This window comes from Lonchura striata, chromosome 6 (genome assembly GCF_046129695.1).
Source record: "Lonchura striata isolate bLonStr1 chromosome 6, bLonStr1.mat, whole genome shotgun sequence".
Taxonomy (NCBI): Eukaryota; Metazoa; Chordata; class Aves; order Passeriformes; family Estrildidae; genus Lonchura; species Lonchura striata.
Genome location: NC_134608.1, coordinates 14,822,490 through 14,842,651, shown reverse-complemented (window position 1 = coordinate 14,842,651; position 20,162 = coordinate 14,822,490). Strand labels below are relative to the sequence as shown.

At 35.5% G+C, this 20,162-nt stretch overlaps 1 protein-coding gene across 4 annotated transcripts in view; it reads right to left on the bottom strand.

Annotated features, from left to right (window-relative positions):
- Positions 1–1,949: 1,949 nt before the first annotated feature.
- DICER1 (dicer 1, ribonuclease III) overlaps positions 1,950–20,162 on the bottom strand; it is a 66,877-nt gene continuing 48,664 nt past the window's right edge. For all 4 annotated transcript variants that reach the window (XM_021549685.3, XM_021549683.3, XM_021549682.2 and 1 more), the window contains exons 20-29: positions 18,992–19,174; positions 18,585–18,690; positions 18,315–18,490; positions 17,245–18,028; positions 15,681–15,836; positions 11,669–12,551; positions 9,377–9,645; positions 7,197–7,359; positions 7,025–7,100; positions 1,950–6,723 (exon numbers count right to left, since the gene is read on the bottom strand). In XM_021549685.3, coding sequence (XP_021405360.2) covers positions 6,558–6,723; positions 7,025–7,100; positions 7,197–7,359; positions 9,377–9,645; positions 11,669–12,551; positions 15,681–15,836; positions 17,245–18,028; positions 18,315–18,490; positions 18,585–18,690; positions 18,992–19,174 — 2,962 coding nt within the window. In that variant the 3' untranslated portion in view covers positions 1,950–6,557. The remainder of the gene's footprint in view (positions 6,724–7,024; positions 7,101–7,196; positions 7,360–9,376; positions 9,646–11,668; positions 12,552–15,680; positions 15,837–17,244; positions 18,029–18,314; positions 18,491–18,584; positions 18,691–18,991; positions 19,175–20,162) is intronic.

Genomic DNA, 20,162 nt, shown 5'->3' with positions numbered 1-20,162 from the left:
AACAACGTTTTTTCAAATATATTAATGGCAATAGGCAGTGTAGAAACATGAGCCCACTCCAGAATGAGGATGGTCACTCACAAACAGGGACAGAAATGAGGCAGAGGTGTTCCAATGCTTTACCTCTGTCTTCAGCATTAGTGATGGACTAAGGGGGTCTCAGGTGCCCTGAGCTGGAGGACAATGATTGCAAGTATGATCAAACCCCAGCCAACCCTGAATTTGTGTGGGAACTGCTGCTCCAGCTGGATCGCTATAAATCTATGGGGCCTGAAGGGATTCATCTAAGAGTCCTCAAAGAGCTGGCTGATGTCATCACAAAGCTTCTCTTTGATAATTTTTGAGCAGTCTTGGGAATCCAGAGGGGTCCCAGCTGAATGGAAGCTGGTGCACATTGTCTTTGTTTTCAAGAAGGGCAAGATGGACCCTGGAAACTACAGGCCTGTCAGTCTCACTCCAGTGCCTGGTAAAGTTACAGAGATTATTCAGGGAGGTATTGAAAAACTCTTGAAAGGCAACAGTCACTCACTGTTCACAGCCAGCACAGCTCCACGAAGGGAAAGTCTTGCTTATCAAGCCTGATTTCCTTTTATGACAATGTAAGCCACATAGTTGACAGAAGAAAGCCAGTAGATGTAACCTTTTTGAATTTCAGTAAAGCTTTTGACACTCTCTCAAAAGAGTTCTTCTGGACAAAACGTCCAGCACACAGCTGGATAAACACATTGTGGGATGGGTGAGCAACTGGCCCATGTCAGGTACAAAGGGTGGACATCAGACTGGGGAACCTGTCACTAGTCGGGTTCCACAAGGCTCATCCTTGGCCCTGTGCTCTTCAACTTCATAAATGTCTTGGATGCAGGACTGGAAAAGATACTAAAGTTTGTCTGCAAACTACAAGTTTGCAGACAAAAGATGCCTTTGAAGCAGAACCTCTACTGATCTTACACCTTGAATTTCTGGAGAACTCCACTGCTTCACAGTGCTACTCAGCAAGGGATGGAGCACTTTCTTGCAGACTCCAGTTGAGAAGGCCATCCCTCACATCATTTTGCCACAATTAATGAGATATAATGGCATCCCCAAACAATTTTTAATATTATTATTTTCAGACCAATTTTCCCGCAGAAAATCTGGGGGAAGTTTTCTGATTTGACTCACTTGCTAGAACTGGGGAGGTGGTGGCTGTGTTGTCATCCTTACTAGCCTACACACTGGAGCCTGAAGGGCTTTACCTTTAAAGGCATCTCCTCCAAATCCCAGAAAAAAGCTACCATCATGCCTACCAGCAGCCCTGCAGGTTTTTCTCTATAACTTAAGACAAAACGTTGTAACTCAAAGACAAAAGATGCTCACTGTCGATGCCAAACATGTGACTGCTACATTGTGAAGTTTTCAGAAAGGAAGACTCCTGATCTTTGTCTAGGAGTTCTGACTTGTCTCCATAAAAGATACATGACACTACTGTGTCAGTCAGAACATTCTACAAACACACTGCCAATATTCAGGATAAGCAAAATACTAACAGAAAGCCAACAGAAAAATAATGAAATTGACATTATTAATGCTGACGTTATTAGCTCATATTAACATATAATTCTTAAAACATGAGCCAGTCATGCAAACCTGTGTTCCAGAACCCCTGTGCTCTGGGGCCTCTCAGCTCCAACAGACATTTTGCAGGTATAATGGTCAACAGAGATCAAATCGTACCACATACACCATCATTTTTAACCTGAGCGTCCCTTAAGAGTCTTCACATAGCTCTGAAGACAGTTCATTCATCAGAGGAAGGAGACAAGCAGACTTGTCTTTAAACAAGGTGAAGAAATATTGTTTTCACAAATGTTTTCACATTTTTTTTTAGATTTAGACTGAACAGCAATTTTTTGGTAAACTCTAGATTATGGAGATATTAACAGAAATTTTAAAAAAGTAAAACAACAATACAAGGTGAACAGACCATAACTTTATTGGAGATATACTCAGCTACAATTATTACAAAAAACTATTAAAGGTAATTGTGATCCATAAGGTGCAGATTGCAAACTTCTGCAGCATGATTACAGTATGAATGAATTACATTTTATGTCCCTTAAAGACAGCTGCAGCATGTGATGGTAAATATTTTATTGTCCATCAAATTATATTTGTTATTCTTTCTACTTGATTTTAACCATCTTTTCAGTCACACTATTTACAATAAAAATGCCTGCAATTTCCAATTATTGTTCACAAACATTTTTCTCCTGAACTTGCTGCTGCAGTAAATTCTGAGTGCATCTACAAAGCAATTAAAGTAGTCTGTGGTTGCCATTCAAATAAAGAGGGAAAACCCCAAGGATTTTATTGGATGCAATTTATTTTTAAGAATTGTAGTTAGCTTTGATAGAAGTTATTTTTAACTGCTAGTGGAGTATACTACAATGACCTCTAGATATTTGCTAACATAATTCATATTGAGTTACAGCTGATATTTAGATTACATTTGATGGTCATGAACTGTAGTGTTTAAAGTTTAAAATCTAATATGAAAGTGATTAACTTCTTGAATATTAGAGCAATTGAAAAAGGATCAATGTCAGTAATTAAGTACCAAAACTCAAAAAGCTTCTTGCTTCATTCATATAAAAAATACAGAGATTTCCATGAGAATGTGTTAATGGGGAACCCCATCCAAAACAAACCCAGAATACTGTCAGAGTCAAGTGCAGTATCACAGCAGACCACAATGCTATTTGTCATTTTTGGACTGCATGTGCTGCTGGGATAAAAAGAGTTAATTTTCTGTACAGATAAATGCATAGAATACGTAGCATATGTTATGTCATATGCAGTAACATAAACCCTCCACATTTTCCAGTTGATGGTTCTGTATCTCCTCACAGGGAGGAAAAATGAAACTCTGAAACATACATACAAGCACTAGATCTTCAGATATGTAAATGAATGCAGTTCCATTGACTAAAATGATACAACATCAATTTGCACCAGCTGAGGATCCAGCACCTCATCCCTGGGCCATCACTATATTCTTACCCACCACTGAAACTGGTTCTTGTTCAAGTCCTCTACTCGTCAGTTGCCAACATACTACTGTGTAACGAGATTTAAAAATAGTAGACTGTTTTTCTGTATGGACTTTAGCAGCATCAAGCTGAACAAACACTTCAGAAGTCACTACTGAGCACTCAATATTCAGACTGGACAGATTTAGTTGAGGTTGACCAAATTACTAGGGGTTGTCTTCTCCCAGAAATTACATTTTCTGTGTAAAATGTTGGTTTGTTCAGAGATAATTACTGGAGTGTCAGTCAGAGGTCATTCTAATTTTAATTACTTCACATAACAGTAAAATGATGTAGCAGAAAAATAATAGCTTTAAAATACAATCAAGAGTTGTTGCACATCTCTGTTGTATTTTTTCCACGTACAGTAAAAATGCCACAGACGTTACAAATGACCTATTTAAGTTGTGCAAGTAAATGACACATTGCAGGCATTAAAAACTATCTTTTTCAAAGTCATTAAATCAGAACAGCAGCAAGGCCAAACCACATTTTTCCTCTCTGTTAAGCATTTTTTCCTTGAAATGAGGTAAAGCATGGTACCAAGTGCAATGCTTATTTGTGCTACATGAACAGAACAGCGCAAAAAAAAAAGCCATAAAAATAAAAACGCAGCATAGTTAGGAGGACTGTTCAAAGTACAGTATAACAGGACTTAGATAAAAAACCCCAAGGTTCATGCCAATTAACCCCCACACCATTTATGATGAGCCTGTGTGGTTGCTTTTGAAGATGGGCTGCAACAGTCCGCTTACACTTGTGCTTATAGCATGTCAAGTGATTTCTATCCCAACCTTCAAATGATCAGATTTAGGTCTTTAATAGCGTACACTGTCCAGTATCAAAATCATATCAGCTGTAGGGTAAAACACACAGATGTGTAACATGGAAACTACTATGGATTTTCTGCCTCAAAGGATAAAAAGTATTTCAATGAGGTCACACTGGAAAAAATTGCGGCATTTAAAAATGCATCAGCAGCAGAAACTACTTTATAGTCAGCCACTACACATTTTGGATGTCCAATTCATACGCTTTATCTAGCAACAAAGTGATCATTAAACTGTTCTGAAACACAGAGTAGGTTCAGCTGATTTTGTCTGCACCCAAACACTCCATAACCACATCACTGCTAACAATTATGTGAAACCCCTGAGAATCTATAACCTTGTAACAATCAGTAAGAATTTTATTTCAAATAATAACCGAAATTTTAGCTTTTCATAATGCAACTAAAACTATTTAAGACTTTCTAGATGGTCTGATTTAATCTGCTGATTGATGTCTGGCCAGAAACACAGAATTGTTGACATGAGTAATCATGTACTTTCACTAAGAAAATTCAGTTCTACTATAAAGAGCAAGCTATAGCTTAAATCAGTGACCTTTTTTAAACAGCTAATGCAAAGCAATTTACATTTGACAATTTGTACTGCATGTTTTTATTGTTCTATATCACTATATAATTTACTTGCTGTTCTTATACCTCCTTTCATGACTGAAGTACCAAACAAATACTAGACTTCTTTATAAGCTAGTATTTTAATTCTTGGTTTGACTCCTATAACAAGCAGCTTTCAAATACAGGAACAGTCCTTTCCACAGACTGAAAAGTGACTGAGATAGCAAATATACGAACTTTTGAAAACTGTATTTCAGAAAAGCTTAATGTCTGCCCCTTGTCACTAAGGCATTTATTTTATTTTTTTTTTGTTAAGAAAGCAAGAGCTGACAGTTTTTGTTTTGTTTTAGTGTGCATTTGTGAGGAAAGGAATAGGATTTAAAAGCAGGAAATACAGTATTTGTAATTTAGTTCATAAGACACAGCATCAAGTTCAAACTATTGTGCTGGAAAACATTAAAACACCTTGCTCTGCTTTCTCAAACTTCAAGCATAATTAACAGGGCAAAATTGCAGCAAACCTCTACTGATACTGGTGGGGATACAAGACCCACAGCTTTTTTTAAAAGGTAAATTAAGAGGTATTATAGTTACAGTGCAAAAAATTAAAATTTCAAGCATAATATATAAACATAGCACCAAAACAGAAAAAACCCAATGCATGCAAAAATAAAAATGAAAAGAAGAGGAAAAAAGAACTGAGGTATTTAAGTGAAGAGTGCCTACAAAAATCTAATTAAAGAAATATAGGCAAAGCCTAAAAAATACAAGTATGATTTCCCCCCACGCTCCCAGTAGACCAAAACATCAATGAGCTAGTTTCTCTAAATTAAGGACCTAAATCACAGATGTATCAAAAGTACGGCAGTTGTATCTCAAACATCAACTTTCATGTTATTTAACAGCACAGCTTTGGTAGATGAAATATGCATGCAATTCTGAAAAGTACAGTAAGAAATTTACGTGGAAATATCTCTAAGTGTAAAGGTGCTCTGTTTGTTAAATACGTAACCAATTGACTATAAAATCTGCAGCATATCTTAGGTGTGATATGTCTAAGGTTGTTTTGTTAGTGACAGTTTGCACTGTGCAAGTATTTGTTGCTGTTTCCAGTATTGGAACTATCTAGCTTGCAGGTTTGTGTAAAATTGGAATTTTAGCCAAAGACCATATTTTGTTTATGGTATAAAAAAAACTGTAGACTAACCACCTCCTCAGAATTGTTAAAAATAACCTAATTACATATATATGAATATAATTTCTATTATAATCCTGTAATAAGTCACAGCTATAGTAATGAGTTGTACTGTAAATATAGAGCTGTATCATTGTAAAATGCATAAGAAAATGAAGGGAATGTAAAACAGTTTGTTCCAAAAAAGATCAGAAATTAAAGATTATTAATGAGGGTTTATTTATTTTTAAGGCAAGAACCTTTTTTTATGCAAGACTGTGTGGCATAAGGAAACCGAAGTTTCACTCTACCAGTATGCCAGCCATTTGAATTAAAATCTGTCCCTAACAAATAAGTGCAATAATGATTGGGAATGCCATCTTAATGTAAAAAGATGACATGGAGAGAAAAAAAAAAAGGAAAATAAAAAGGAGAATACTGGCACACTTAATCTTTCTTATACCCAATCATCCAGTACAGTTTATCAACTGCTTTATGACTGGCACTAGTGCACAGATTGAAGAATTCCAAGATTACTATATATATAAATCTAGCAACTGCATTAGGCATAAGCTCCCTGGCCTTCTAATACTAAGCAAAGCTGTACTGACAAGAAAAGTAAACCAAAAAGACCTGACAACAATTATTCTGAACACTTGCTAAATGTCATCATTAAAGCACTCTCGTGATTAAACAAAGCAGAAGTGAGGAAAGAAGACAAGATTGTGTTTGCGCAAAAAACTATAACTACAATTAGTTCCAAAATTTTATACATGTTAAATGTTTTGTTATCTATTCTGTTATCAAACTTTAAATTCTGTCTTCCAATTTGTTCCTCTCAACATCAACTTTTAAAAATTTGCTTTATTTGTATGTTATTTTTTCCCCATTTCATTTATTTTTAAGAGGAGTCTCAGCTGTTTGGGACCTGAGGTTGATTTGCTTTGAGGCTTCGTAGTGCTCTTCTTGCAGCTGCAGATTTGGCAATCCTGTAGCTTCTGCCAACACCTTTAAACTTTCCCTTTCCTACAACTTCCACTGTAACTCTGACCTTTCCATCGTAAGTTCTTTCCGCAGGACTGCAAAAATATACACAAGAATTACTTACTGCCAAGGCAAGGTAATGTGAAATAAGAGACCTACATTATTTTTTCTACAGAAGTTAAAGCAGTAAAATTAAACAGAAATCATTACATTTCTCAGAAAGCTATGCAAGGAAAAAAAAAAAAAAAAAGAACAGGGCACACAATGATGATTGGGTTAGCTGCTTAGCACAAAAGAAATTACGAGTACTTTGTGTCACTTAAAAATTCTCTAGTTCATGAAGCACAGTTTAGAAACACTTTCTGTCAGTGTGTATAGAAGAAAGCATATTCTTACCTAAATTTGGCTGTCTCTGGCTCCATTTCCAGCAGCTCTCGCACTGGGGAACGGGGCACATTAGCAGAAAATTTTTCTATTTGATAGAAAAAGTGAAAACCAAAAATTAGCTTTGTTCTTTTCATAGCGGATGGCACTTTAATATTAGTAATTTTCTGAAAGCTGGCAGTACCTATTAGTGGCCTCATCATTGGATAGTACACTTGCCAAACCATTTCCAAAGACATTCCACTATCCATATAAATGGCACCAGCAAGGGACTCAAATATATCCCCCATGGCCTTTGGTACTTCAATGTCTTCCTCTTTTTCTTCATCTTCTTCAGATCTTCTGAGCTGTTGGCAATTAAAAAAAGAGACAAGGGTGGGAGGGAGAGAAAAGGGGAGGGGAAAAGAGAGAAGCAACTGCTTTACTTATGGTAAAACAAAGATCTTCACAAATGAAAGCTCTCCTACATCCTATATCCTGTGATACTTTTAAGTTTGTAACTGACAACCTTCCACAGCAAAACTGTTATTTTAGTCCTCAGTGAAACCAAGCTGCTGGTTACATCATTTTTCAAATATGGAAAAAAAAATCCAAAACACCATTGTGTACAGGATACTTTTATACTTTGTCAATTCCTTCTGTGATAATTCTGTAGGATTTCGCCATGGGTCTGTTCTTCCCAATTAGAACCAGACTTTCATCTAATTAATACTAGAAAACTACCCATAACAAAGGAAGAGCTCACACATCATGTATCTCCCAAAAAGAGACTTAAAAAAAAAATCTCTAAGTCCAACCTCTGGATGAAAGTTGCATGTACCTCTCCTTACCTTATTTACCCCTGAAGGCAAGCATGAAACAAGCACTAGTAAAATAAGACATTAATAACTGGAAACCACCACCACCAGACTGAGCTAAAAGACACATTTAGGTGTTTAATGCAGCAGGCAGTGTTTTCTTCTATGCAACCAATTTAAGACAATAAACTATCGTCACTATTAAATATAAACTTTCAGTGTATATCTTAAAGGTCTTGAGCTAATCTAATCCTTTACTAAAATACTTGAAACACATTTAATATACATTTGCCTAACTCCAAAAAAAGTAACTTGAAACAAAGGTTTGGACCATTGTACTACTACTCTGTCTGAAGAGAAATAAGTTTCTGTCAGTATTCTCCCCCAGCAGCTACACTCTCACTCTGTTTGGAGCTTAAAATCCAATTCAGTTCTCTTAAGAGTGACCATACTACTTCATAAACGTGTCCCACCCAATATTTCTACTTGAAATAAATCAAACAAGTAGTCAGACCTAACGCATACAGCAATACAAACGGGAATTTTGACATTAAAAACCAAGTCCAACTGTTTTGAATAGGGCACTTCATACCAAGTGTAAACTGAAGCACTTTTGCATTATACTGAAATAATAGAAGAAGAGAGAAACTAAGAGCTGTAAGGCAAGGGACAGATGTTTCATGAGTGAGATTTGAAAAAACAGAAAAGCAGATGACGTGGAGATACACATGGAAACCAGTCTAGCTGGCAAGAACTGCAGAAACAAAGACTCTTACATTAAACGATGAAATAAGAGTTTCAGTAATTCAGTGCCAGACCAAGATAGGGAGCAGGCATGAGTGAAACAAGGATTTTATTTGAAACAGCTATCACACAATTTGGTTGCAACTTTGGTGAAAGTTTCTTTTGGCATACTTGCAAAAACTGAACAAAGCAAAAAACAACACAGTAAGCTCTGAAAATAAGTTCCTAGCCTTTTCATTCATATTGTGGAGAAGACAAGAGAGATAAGAGTTTAATCTTCTAATGTAAAGTAATTTATGTTATCTAAATTTCAGTGACATATTTATTATTCAATGTTTGGTGCAGTAACACCATCTCCAGTAGAAATCATAAGAAAAAAAGCAGAAATGTCTTGTCACTGTACTACATTTAATAATCCCAGCATTGTGCCAAGGTAGCTTTGTTCATGGTGTTGTACAGATACCCTACCCTGAGTCAGCATTACGTAATTTAGCAACTCTTCACTACCATTTCATGTTGTAGTAATGCTTCCTATCAGTTGGTGAAAGCAGCAAGCTAAGCGTGTGCCCCACATTGTTCTAACAACACAATAGCAAAACAACTAAAATCAAGTGCCAGAAAAACCTAGAGGCAAAAAGCTTTCCAATTAACTAATTTCTGTAAATTCTAATTGATTTTATATTTTTTGAAGACTCTATTTTACTTTGCATATTTCACCCTGCTTGTTTGGCTGCTGTGTGCACAAAGCATTACAAAAACGCTAAGAAATCCAGTGACATGCTTCAAATCAGATACTGAATAGATTTATTCTACTTCCACTAACCTCAGAATCCATTCCTTGCATTTCATTCTTTTCCATTTGAAACTGCACAAAGTCATCAATAACATGAAACAGTTCAGGAGAGACAGCTTTGAAGTACTTGTGGTAGTCATACTTTACAGCTAATGATGCAAAAATGGTATTATTGACTAGAGCAGATCGTAGGTCAGTAAGAACTCCTGGAGAGTGTTGCCGTGGGTCTTCATAAAGGTGCTTGGTTATGAGGTAGTCCAAAATTGCATCTCCCAGGAATTCTAAGCGCTGGTAACAATCTTAAAGCAGTGGAAATAAAAGAATGTACAACACCACAATTAAGTTTCACACACACATTTTTTTTCCAGGGTTTCTGGATAAGAAGTTTGGTACAGTGCCATGTAAATTCCACAAACTAACCAATGGCCAGAGAAAAAAATCTGCTTTTTAAAAGAAGTATCCTTGTGTTTAAAGAGATTTCTAATGAAATACTGAAAAAAAAGGAATCGGTAAAAGCAGGAGCTACATCTAATAATAAAGCAATTTTTTTAACAAAACATTAATTTGGTAGGCTAGGAAAACAGCTGTGTTTATAATAAATTAATGTTTTTACTCAAGATCTTCACATGCTGAGAAACATAAAAAAGTAAATTTAAGAAATTCTGCCAGCAGGCTGATCTGAACACTGTTAACAGTTAAAAAAAAATTAAAAAGTAAAACCAATTAATATAAAAATCCATGTATTAAGAGCAGGGGAACATAAAATCTGATTTTTTTGGTCTGATTTGCCACACATTAGGCCACCTTCAACATAGATCCCTATTTAGAACATGTCCTTTAAACTGGAAATCAAAATTGTCAAACCTTTGCTTTTTTGACAGTTGACAGGGGCCATGGGAACAGAGAGCTAAGAACATCCATTTTTAGAACATAAAAGCAAAAACCATCTTGAATGCAAATACAGGTAGGTAGGTTGAGAAGGAAGACGGCAAACTACTAAATAAGTTACTATGAGAGTAAACTGACTAGCACTAAGCTGAATTATGACACTGCAGATCTCAATTACTAGCTATATCTTAAACAGAAAAAGTTACAGGTAACTGCTATTTACAGTTGTCTCACCTGGAAAAGAGACATGAAATCACAAGTTCTCTTACAGTTTCAACAATGTAATTTTAACTTTTTTTAATTACTAAAGGTTTCTGGTAGTGTGTATATATTTATGTATGGCTAAAAATAAAGAAATAATTTACTTTCAATATGTTTTATGAAATATTTGTAAAAAGTAAATATGTATGTGGGTAATATCCCTTACAACAAAAAACCAAAGGAATGCTTCTGTGTTTTGTCAGAACTGTTTCTCAGTGTAGTAGCATTTAAAAATTACTTGTTTATTTAATGAAAGCAGAGCTTTCTCATTCCTTGGAATAAGGGTCCAATTCACTATGGGGAAAAATTCAGACTGCTGACTGCAAAGAAATTTGCCAATCACTACAAATAGGGTTGGAATTTTACCATGGTTTGTTTTTGATAGCATGTTATTGTAGGAAAATGCATGCAGGCTTTAGAATGAACAAATATTACATCAATTAGTATAAGCAAGAGCAATTAAAGATCACAGAAATACAAAATTCTACTGCTGTAAAATCTTTTATGAGATCATGTACAGAAACATTAAATGTTAATCTGAAACTAATATTTAGTCTGTTTTAGTCAATTACTTCAAACTTTGACTTTAAATATTTATACTTAATAAAATGCCCAGACTTAATATTAAGACTTTGAATTCACAGCTTCAAAGGGAAGTCTCCACATTCTGCACTCCTATAGATTATTCAGCTAATAAAAGCTGTAGTCTACAGTTCATCTTCAGAAGTACAAAGTATAACATTCTTGGGATTCAATTACAGAACAAATTTGCTAAATATATTTGGAAAATATGACTGCTATTTCCTGAAGTACATGGCAATTTTCCAGAGTTCTACAAGAACTTATTTCCATTAAATTAGTCTCTAATGTCAGTCATACACAGCTAGTGATAGAGCATTTATCACTGATGCTGTTCCTCAAAACTTGGTTAAGGCCTCAGCAAATATACTTTATCTGCATCAAGTCAAAATAGGAATAATCACTGAGATAGAAATAGAACAAGTATCCCCCTCTAAACAGTAAGCAAAACACTATTTTTAAGAAACTCTATTCCAAGACTATTGTAACATGCGATGTTTAAAAAAGTCTATACATGGACATACACAAGATACTACTTCTCTTGCTTTTGCAATATGGAGGGAAAAAAAATAGAGCTTTTTGAAAACAACTTACCAGTAATGGTATTATAATGGTAAGAGGCATGAGTAAATGCCTGAAGAAGATAAGCCTTGTTCTTAAAACTGTAATTTATTTTCTTCTCAAAGTTTTCAAAACCAGAAATAAGGTGATTTAAGGTTTTTTCAGCATCTGGGTGATCAAACATACACCTTGGTGGAATCTTCAAACAGCCATACTCCAGGTCTTTACACAGAGAAGGTTCTGAATTAACTACAGAAGCAGCAACAGAATTTGGTGAAAGGTTTTTCTGCTCACTGTTACAGTTCTCTCTGGTGGCACACAGAGTGCCTTCCCAATCAGTCTTTTTAATTACAGGGAGCACCTTGAGCCCCAATGAACACAGGAAAAGCTGAGCAGCTCTTTCACCACAGCTGGTCAGATAGCAGCCCAACAGGGCTTCCACACAGTCTGCAATGCTCTTGTCAGCAATACACTGCTCTGTATGCAAGTCATAGGAGATCGACTGTTTTCCTGCATCAACACCACAGTTTTCTTCTGATGGATTCCAGAAGCCCACTACAAAATCATCCTCTTCAACAGCCTTGCTAGGATCCAGATAGCACATAGCATCCCAAGAGCTATAGTCAAAATCATCAAAATCTGATGAACACTGAACGTTACCCATGGATGACTTTTTGGGTGCTTTCCATTCATAGTTTGAATCAGTGGTTGCAAAGTGTGAGAGTGAAATTTTCTTCACAAAAGCCCCTGATCCCATTAACATATTATCAATGAATTTGATATGCTCCTGATCATACTCCAGAAAATCATCTTCAAAGTCTGTTTCTTCCTTGGGCAACCTCCACATTAGGTTTTCATTCTCTCCATCATCATTATAATCATCAAGTTTACCATTAGCCAACATGTTTTCCTTTGTCTATGAAAAAACACAAAAAAATGGTGCTGAAGAGGGAAACAAGACACTTTTACTGCAGAAAGATCAGAAAAACAGGATTTGAGAAGTATCTCCTAATAATAATACTGATTTTCTTTATCACATTCCCAAGTACATTGTCTGATCAGATGCACAATACAACCTCAAGTTCCACAAGGACTGGAATAATTGTCCTGGAATACAAACTCCTTATTAATAATTTTGTAGGAACCTGTGCTTGTACTTGAATGTGAGGCACACACAATGAACATTATATCCACTAAACATTATACACTTGCACACCAAAGTAAACAACAAAATTCTAAGTTAACAAATTTTAGGAAGCGTAAGAAAGTTCCAGGTGCATGCTTCTCACAAACTACTAAGTAAGGCTATTACAAATGTCGAATGAACACAATTTTGAACTTTTTTTTCTACATCTTTCTATGTGGAAAATGTACTTAGTGGGGGTTTTTTGTTTGTTTTTTTACAGGCTACACTTCTAGCCCTAGCTAATAAAAGAGAAGGCAAAATTCTCACCAATTTTCTAATACTTACATATATACCCACAACAGCAAAATTAATGACATCTTATGTCTTTTCTCTCCTCATAATCAACAAATTGGTATGGACTGACAAAAATTAAAAATTGAACACAAATATTCCAAAACTATCTAATTCTTTGCAATTTTCCATGGCCCCTATCCAGGAAAAGTACCTAAACATATTAGTTAAATGCACTAGTAGTCTTCTTAACATCAAAGTACTATTAACAGTCTCAACACTGATGTCAGCAGGAATTCTGCCACTGAATTTGACAGGAGCAAGATGAGATTCAAAGCACCTTCCTGGACTGCATCCTGAAAGCCACCAACATTCTGAATCAAGTGAAACAACATTTTGAATCAAGTGAATTTATCTGCCCTGAACCTATGGATATTGTATTGTAGGGCTCAGTCACTAGTCTCCCAAATCTGTGAGCCAGATGCTACCATGGGGGTGATGCTTCCCTTTGGGCAAAATGCACACCCATCCAGAGGTGCGGATGGGTGGCAGCTGTAAGGGGCACCTGGCAGTGCTTAAAGCTGCCTAAGGATCAAACAAGATCTCAGCGTTCCTCACTGGGACGGACCAGGCTTAGTCAAGTTCAGTAATCATAGGAGACGGAAAAAAAGTAGCTACAGAAGGTCTTAGTTTAGATATTCTGCCAAAATAATTCCTGCTGCTGTAATTCCCTATCTTACACACACAGCAGGGACTTCTGTAACTTAAATTGATCAGAAAGAGATACCAAAACTGGATTTGAGATAGTTATTTTAGATACTTGTAGTAATATAAAACTTAAAATAAGATTAATTGAACCAGTCCCAACAAGGACAAGTGCTGCTTTTTTCTTGGTACACACTACCCGTCACATTTACTATTGAAATAAAAAGTCTCTGAATGAGACATGTCTACATGGATGCTCCAAAACAGATTCTGCCATCTGTTTTTACAAAGATGGAACAAACTATACATTTTTACTGTGGTTTGATTCACAAGTTTCTTAAAATGAACTTGTAAGTAGCAGGACATGAACTACCCTAACATTGTCTGTACATTACTTCTTGTACATCAGAAAAAAATTCTAAGGGATAAGGATGAGCAGTGGCTAAAGGAAACAGAAAGCAATTCTTATCATTAATTCTTTAGTCATTAACATTTAAAAAAAAATCAACAATGAACCCCAAAAGAATAATTTTTTTTCTTCCAAAATACCTGACTAATTTTCAGGAAGTTATTGCCAATTAAAAGGTGACTCAAAATGCACCTTTAGTTCTTTATTAATGCTCTTTTGGAAATCAGCCATTTGATAAAATGAATGAAGAAAGATTTTTCCTCTTAATAAAACTCGATAAATACTAACATTTGGCTACTATGTTTCAGTAATAATTTGTCATAATGAGATCTCTATTTTCAGTTATAGACTATCAGCCCATGGAAGGCAAATTAAATTTACATCCAGGAAAGCAAAATATCTACTTGGCACAACCCTCACCACTCCTACTATTTAGTTGTACCACTCTATGCATTTTGTCTGAAACCCTCTGTTTTATTTACAAATAAACAGTGACTATTACAGAGAAAGCAGCCACTAAAATGTTGTGGAAAACTGAAATCTTTTAAAAACCAACAATTAGCTCCAGTCCTAAACTGCCAGAAAGGTACAGCAGGAAGTCTCTTTAAAATGAAATCTTGGCACAGTAGAGAACCACAATAATCAGGTTGTTTTATTCTGCAATAAACATTTATTTGCACAGTACATCCACCTAACAGTACTCTCATGTGCCCTCTGGTGGTTCTGCAATCTGAGTGTGATCTTCAGAATGGGGAAAAAAAAAAAAAATGTCCTTCCACCTCCTTCCCCTGAACTCCAAACCAGTCTGAAACACTTTCAAGGTCATGTTACTGATTGCTATGATTGCTGAACTTTCTGAATATACCCTTCTACGCCTAGAATGTCAGAAAATAGTGTGAACCTTTCCTCATTAAGATTTATCATTGTGAAGTGTTTGGAAAGACAGTGAGGATGTCAGACAGTGAGAGAGCCTAAACCAGCACTGTATTTGACATGAGAAGCAGCTCTCAGTCACATCCATGGTGTAGCCACCAGCCATCAATATTGAACATTATCTCAAGACAGTTCAACTCTTCAATCTGCCTAAGCACTATGAAAAACAGCAACTCTTTTTCATGTATTCTGTAAAGGTGAACTCATTATTCAAAAGCAGACAGTGGTCTGCCTGAACATATTACAGCTAAAGCAGTGATGATAATACCATTTAAAATTTTCAACAGAAACTTCTGAGGAACTCCTGGGAGGAGGCTAAATATCAGCAGAAAAGCTTTTCTTCTCTGTTTCTCCATTAATATCTACACTCAATATTGGACGATGTGCAATAAATTTCCTTACTTTGGATTCTGGTTAGAATCAGTTTTATTTTTAGAGAAGTTTTAGAAAGAAAAGAAATATACAAATTTATCATTTCTTTGCTGAAAACAGCAACATAACTGGGGGTGGTGGGATGAGGTAGGGGTGAAAGAACACACACACTCAAGTAATTACTCATCAACAGTTAAATAAATTCATACCATTTCATCTTTCTCCCACTTGTCAGTGTTGCTCTTGTCCTGATTTACTATGTAACCAGGAGGAAGCCAATTGACCGGGGGATCAAAAATCGACACCACCATGCGACTTGGCAGTCCCTTCTTTTTTCCAAGACGATACAAGTTACAGTTGCTGACCTTTGAAAAGAACATTCTTATAAACTTTTGGACATATATTTACATAAATAGGCTAAAAGGCAAAAGGAGCAAAAAATGTTACATGTCAAGCTGGGTCTTATAGTATTATGCATTTTCTCCAACTCCCAAAAGGTTCAGCTTTCATAATACAGTAGAACCAACTGAAAGCAAGATACAAGTCTTCCTTTTTTTTTTTAGGCCAAGCATACTAGGTGCGACTATTTCAGTTAAAGAAATGTAATATATTACATTCTCCACATAAAACAAACTAATTGCTACTTTTAAAATAATAGTAAATAGAACCTGTACAAGTGTCATTTATTACCAGTATAAATAATCATCATTCAGACCACACTTGGAATGAAAAATTCTTATAAATAAGTAGATTGACCTAAACCTTGGCAGTAGAAAGTGCTAAAACAGTTCCATATAACACTTAATAAGTCATAATCCAGATGCTATTTTGATAGCCTCTAAAATGATTATAAGTATTTTAAAGGGAAGGGGAAAAAAGCATTTTCAGATACAAATATATTTCCTTTTCCTTTTTAACTATCAACCACTGATCTTTTTTTCATTTTTTAAATGCACTTTGCATGTTTTAAAGTCTTGAAATTTGAACTTGAATATTTAATCACTTCTTTAATTTGAACAGTGCAACTTATTTGCCAAAGTTAAACTACACAATTATTCCATTCTTATTTTCCAAGATTAAACTAAACAATCATTTCATTTTCAGACTGATTCATTTTATTAGAAGTCAACAGTCAATGCCTTGGCATTTAATTGAAATTATCACATTCATTTGGAAGAAAAAAATAAAACAAAGTTTTCACAGTTGATTTTTCTAGCAGCAGCAGAACTAAAGACTCTGCTTCTTATTGTTTACATTTACTCTAAAATAGTTTTACAAGTTTTGTTGCAACAACATTCTGTAAGATTTCTTGTTTCATTTTTAAGTAAGACGCTAAAAATTTCAAAGGGAATCTCTTCTTAAGGAAACAAAGGAATGGTGACGTAAAGATGCAAACTAAGGCTCAATGCTGCTAATTCAATCCTTCATTCAAGCACTGCTGTTAAAGAGCTGCTACTCAATACAGCTCTAGAAGTTCAGTGCACCAAATGTTCTCACAAAGCAGAACTTTTAGTTTCATTCAATCTGTAATCAGCTGGTTTAGATTTCAAACTGAACTGCAGAAAATAGTTTCAATAAATCACAGTTATGACAACATTAAGCCCACAGACCTGTAGTTTTATTCCCAATATGCATGATACTCAATGTATAATGAACAAAGCTGTGGAATTTAATCAGTATGTTCCCATTCAACCTTCTGGCAAAAAAAAATTCATTTATGTGGCTTGTTACAGCATGCCTTTCACATAGCATGACTGTATTGTTTCTACTCACTTTTTTGCTTCTCATGTATGACAGCCGTCCCTCATGAGCATCAGGGTAAGTGCAAAACAAGTATGTAGTGATGGCATGCTTTAAAAATGAATCACCAAGCATCTCTAGCCGCTCCAGGTTAAATCCATCACTAGCATTTGAAAGAGTCAAAGCTTGAAGAATGAGACCAGGATTAGGACCAAGAGTTTTTGAGGAGTACCCACCGCAAGGGCTCTTTTCATAATCTGCTCTGTCTTTTGAAAGATTAATAGCTTTTGAAGTACTGGTGGTCACTGCCATTATGGGGCATCCATCTGAGGTAGATCTGTTAGCATTTCCATCAAGGTATTTATTACTCGGTAGAGTACATTCATTGCTGGGCTTGGGCTGGTTCTCACTGTTGTATAAATTCTGAATGGGATATGAGGTAGTTGGTTGTACAGGTATGTCCTGCCTGCAGTAATTCAGCTGATTTCCTTGGCAAAAGTCTCTGTTAACTAAATCACAATTGCCATTGGCAAGATTTTTATTATAAGAAACACCATTAATTGCTGTAAGTTCTACCGAGACGTCAATTTGGAGTTTACTGGGTGACTCATTGAGCAATGTTCTGTAACTCACAGACATTTGGTCATGGTTTTCTGCAGAAGAGGTTCTATTAGCACCTTGATGTGCAGCATTTTCAGGGACTACAATTGTGCTGTGCTTACAGTAATTTTCATTCTCTACTACAGAGGAATTAGGAAGAGAGATGAAGGACTTGCTGTCAATAGACTTTTTCCATCCAAAGTCCAAGTTAGGATATCTGTAAAGATAAACAGGAGCTTTGTTAGCAAAAAAAATATTAGCAGAACACAAGAAGACTCTACATCCACATAACATGTTTAAAAAGAGACACAGCCTTTTGAAAAGAATAGTGACTGCAACATGCAACTTCACTTCTCATAGTTAAATATTTTTAAACCGTGTTTCACTGAGAAGTGCTGCGAGTTAAACAAGAGTTACCACTTTCATAATTCATGCAGTAATAGTTGTTTCCAGCTTGTAAATTACACATCATATTGAAAAATATCTACTGAAAAAATACATGCCTGAAATCTGCAGGAAGTGATTTAACTCCTACACCAGCATCAGTGGCTGTTTGAGCTCTTAGTTCCTCTGCTGTCAAAAGGCAGTGCAGGCGGTAAAGGATGCTGGGGAGGCAAACTGCTTTTCTCCACAATGATGCTGGAATAGGATGTATAGCACAGAGCTCAGGAACCAGTATCTGGGAGAGGAGGGGGAAGAAAAGAATATTCCTTGTAAAGGTAGCCATCAGATCACTACTAAGAGTCCACTTGAATTAGATGCTTCTATTTTACCTGTTTATTCTGCAAACTTTCCCACTTTGCTTTCCTCTTCTCAGCACTGCTTAGTGGAAGTGCTTTTCCCTTCTGATTCAAATGGCGAGGAGTCAAAAGATTAAGTCTGAAAACCGTGAGAAAATACTGTGGTGTAAGTACATAATTAATGACTAGAACACACTAGCCTAAACTTCCTTATGTATCTTAACACTCAACTTGAAAGCACTGTGAAGTGACAGCATCATTACCTCTGGGAAAAAATAGATTCAATTCATGGTTCTTGTTACACAAGTATCTCTCAAGGTAAAAAAAATCAGTAATTTTGGAAGACACAAACCCTCAGCTTTATCCCATAATTTAAAGGAAAATAAAAAGACTTTACTGTCAAACTACAAACATCAGACACAAAATAAGATGGTTGTTACCTTGAAGATGTGTGGTCCACATCCAGCAGTGGCTGGTTAAGATTGGTAAGGTCAAGATTATACTTCGTTTTATAATATTCAGCAAAAGTTTCATATTCAGGGGAAGGGAATTTACTGAGTGGAGTAAGATCAGTGTATACATCAGCTACGTAGAATCGATGAGGCTGATCAAAATTTCGGTATCTAAAAAAATAATATTTTGGCATTACAGTAAAGCTTTTGTTAAGTTCTTCATGTTCTAACATGGTCAGGAGATTAACATTTAAACAGTGAACTTGAGATTTTTGGTTAATGAGGGATTTTTTGGGTTGCAGAAATAATTTATCTAGCTACATCAAATGCTAAATGAGAAATGTGCTTTAAGACAAAGATGAATAAAGTCAACCAGTAATCTGTGAAATTCCCTCTACAAGATAAACATTTAAATTAAATGGACAATTTAGGTCTTCAATATATAATACAAAATCAAGCTCAGGACAACAGTAATGCTAAAAATGATAATTTTTTCATTCAAAACACCTAACAATTAAGTCTGATAACTTGGCTTTTTAGCATCTGGTCTCTAATGTGGTATTCTACATCAGTGGAAACTGAGTTCCTCTGTATATAAAGACTATACTACCTCATGTCTAAACTGGCATTTTAACCAAGTCATCCTCTAAATAAAGTTAAAATACAAAACCTCAAAAACATAGCAAGGTAAATTCACAAGCCTTTCAAGGACAGTGAAGTTCTTGCATTACAGGCAGAATATTAAAATTAAAGCCAGACTGTGGCGACATCTTTCTTATGGCTATCAAAGCTCATTGGAAACTACGGTGATAAACATGCCCAGAAAATGACTGTAATAATATTTAAAAAAATAATGAAAACAATATACAACAATTAGATTTGCATATTAAGTTATTTCACATTTTGGCCTGCTGCATCTATCACTTTAAGTTTCTACTGAAATATCTAAATGGAAACTCTAAACAAATAGTGTCTCTAAAAAATTTACACACTAAATTATTTTTTAAATTTACACACTACATTTTTTCAAAAAAAAAAAAAAAGTCTGAGATAGATGAGACCAAAAAACAAAGTTTAAACTTAAATTTATCCTCTCTATATATTCAGCAAGTACCACTATTTGCAGTACACTAGGTATAGCACAAGCCATTTGGTTCAT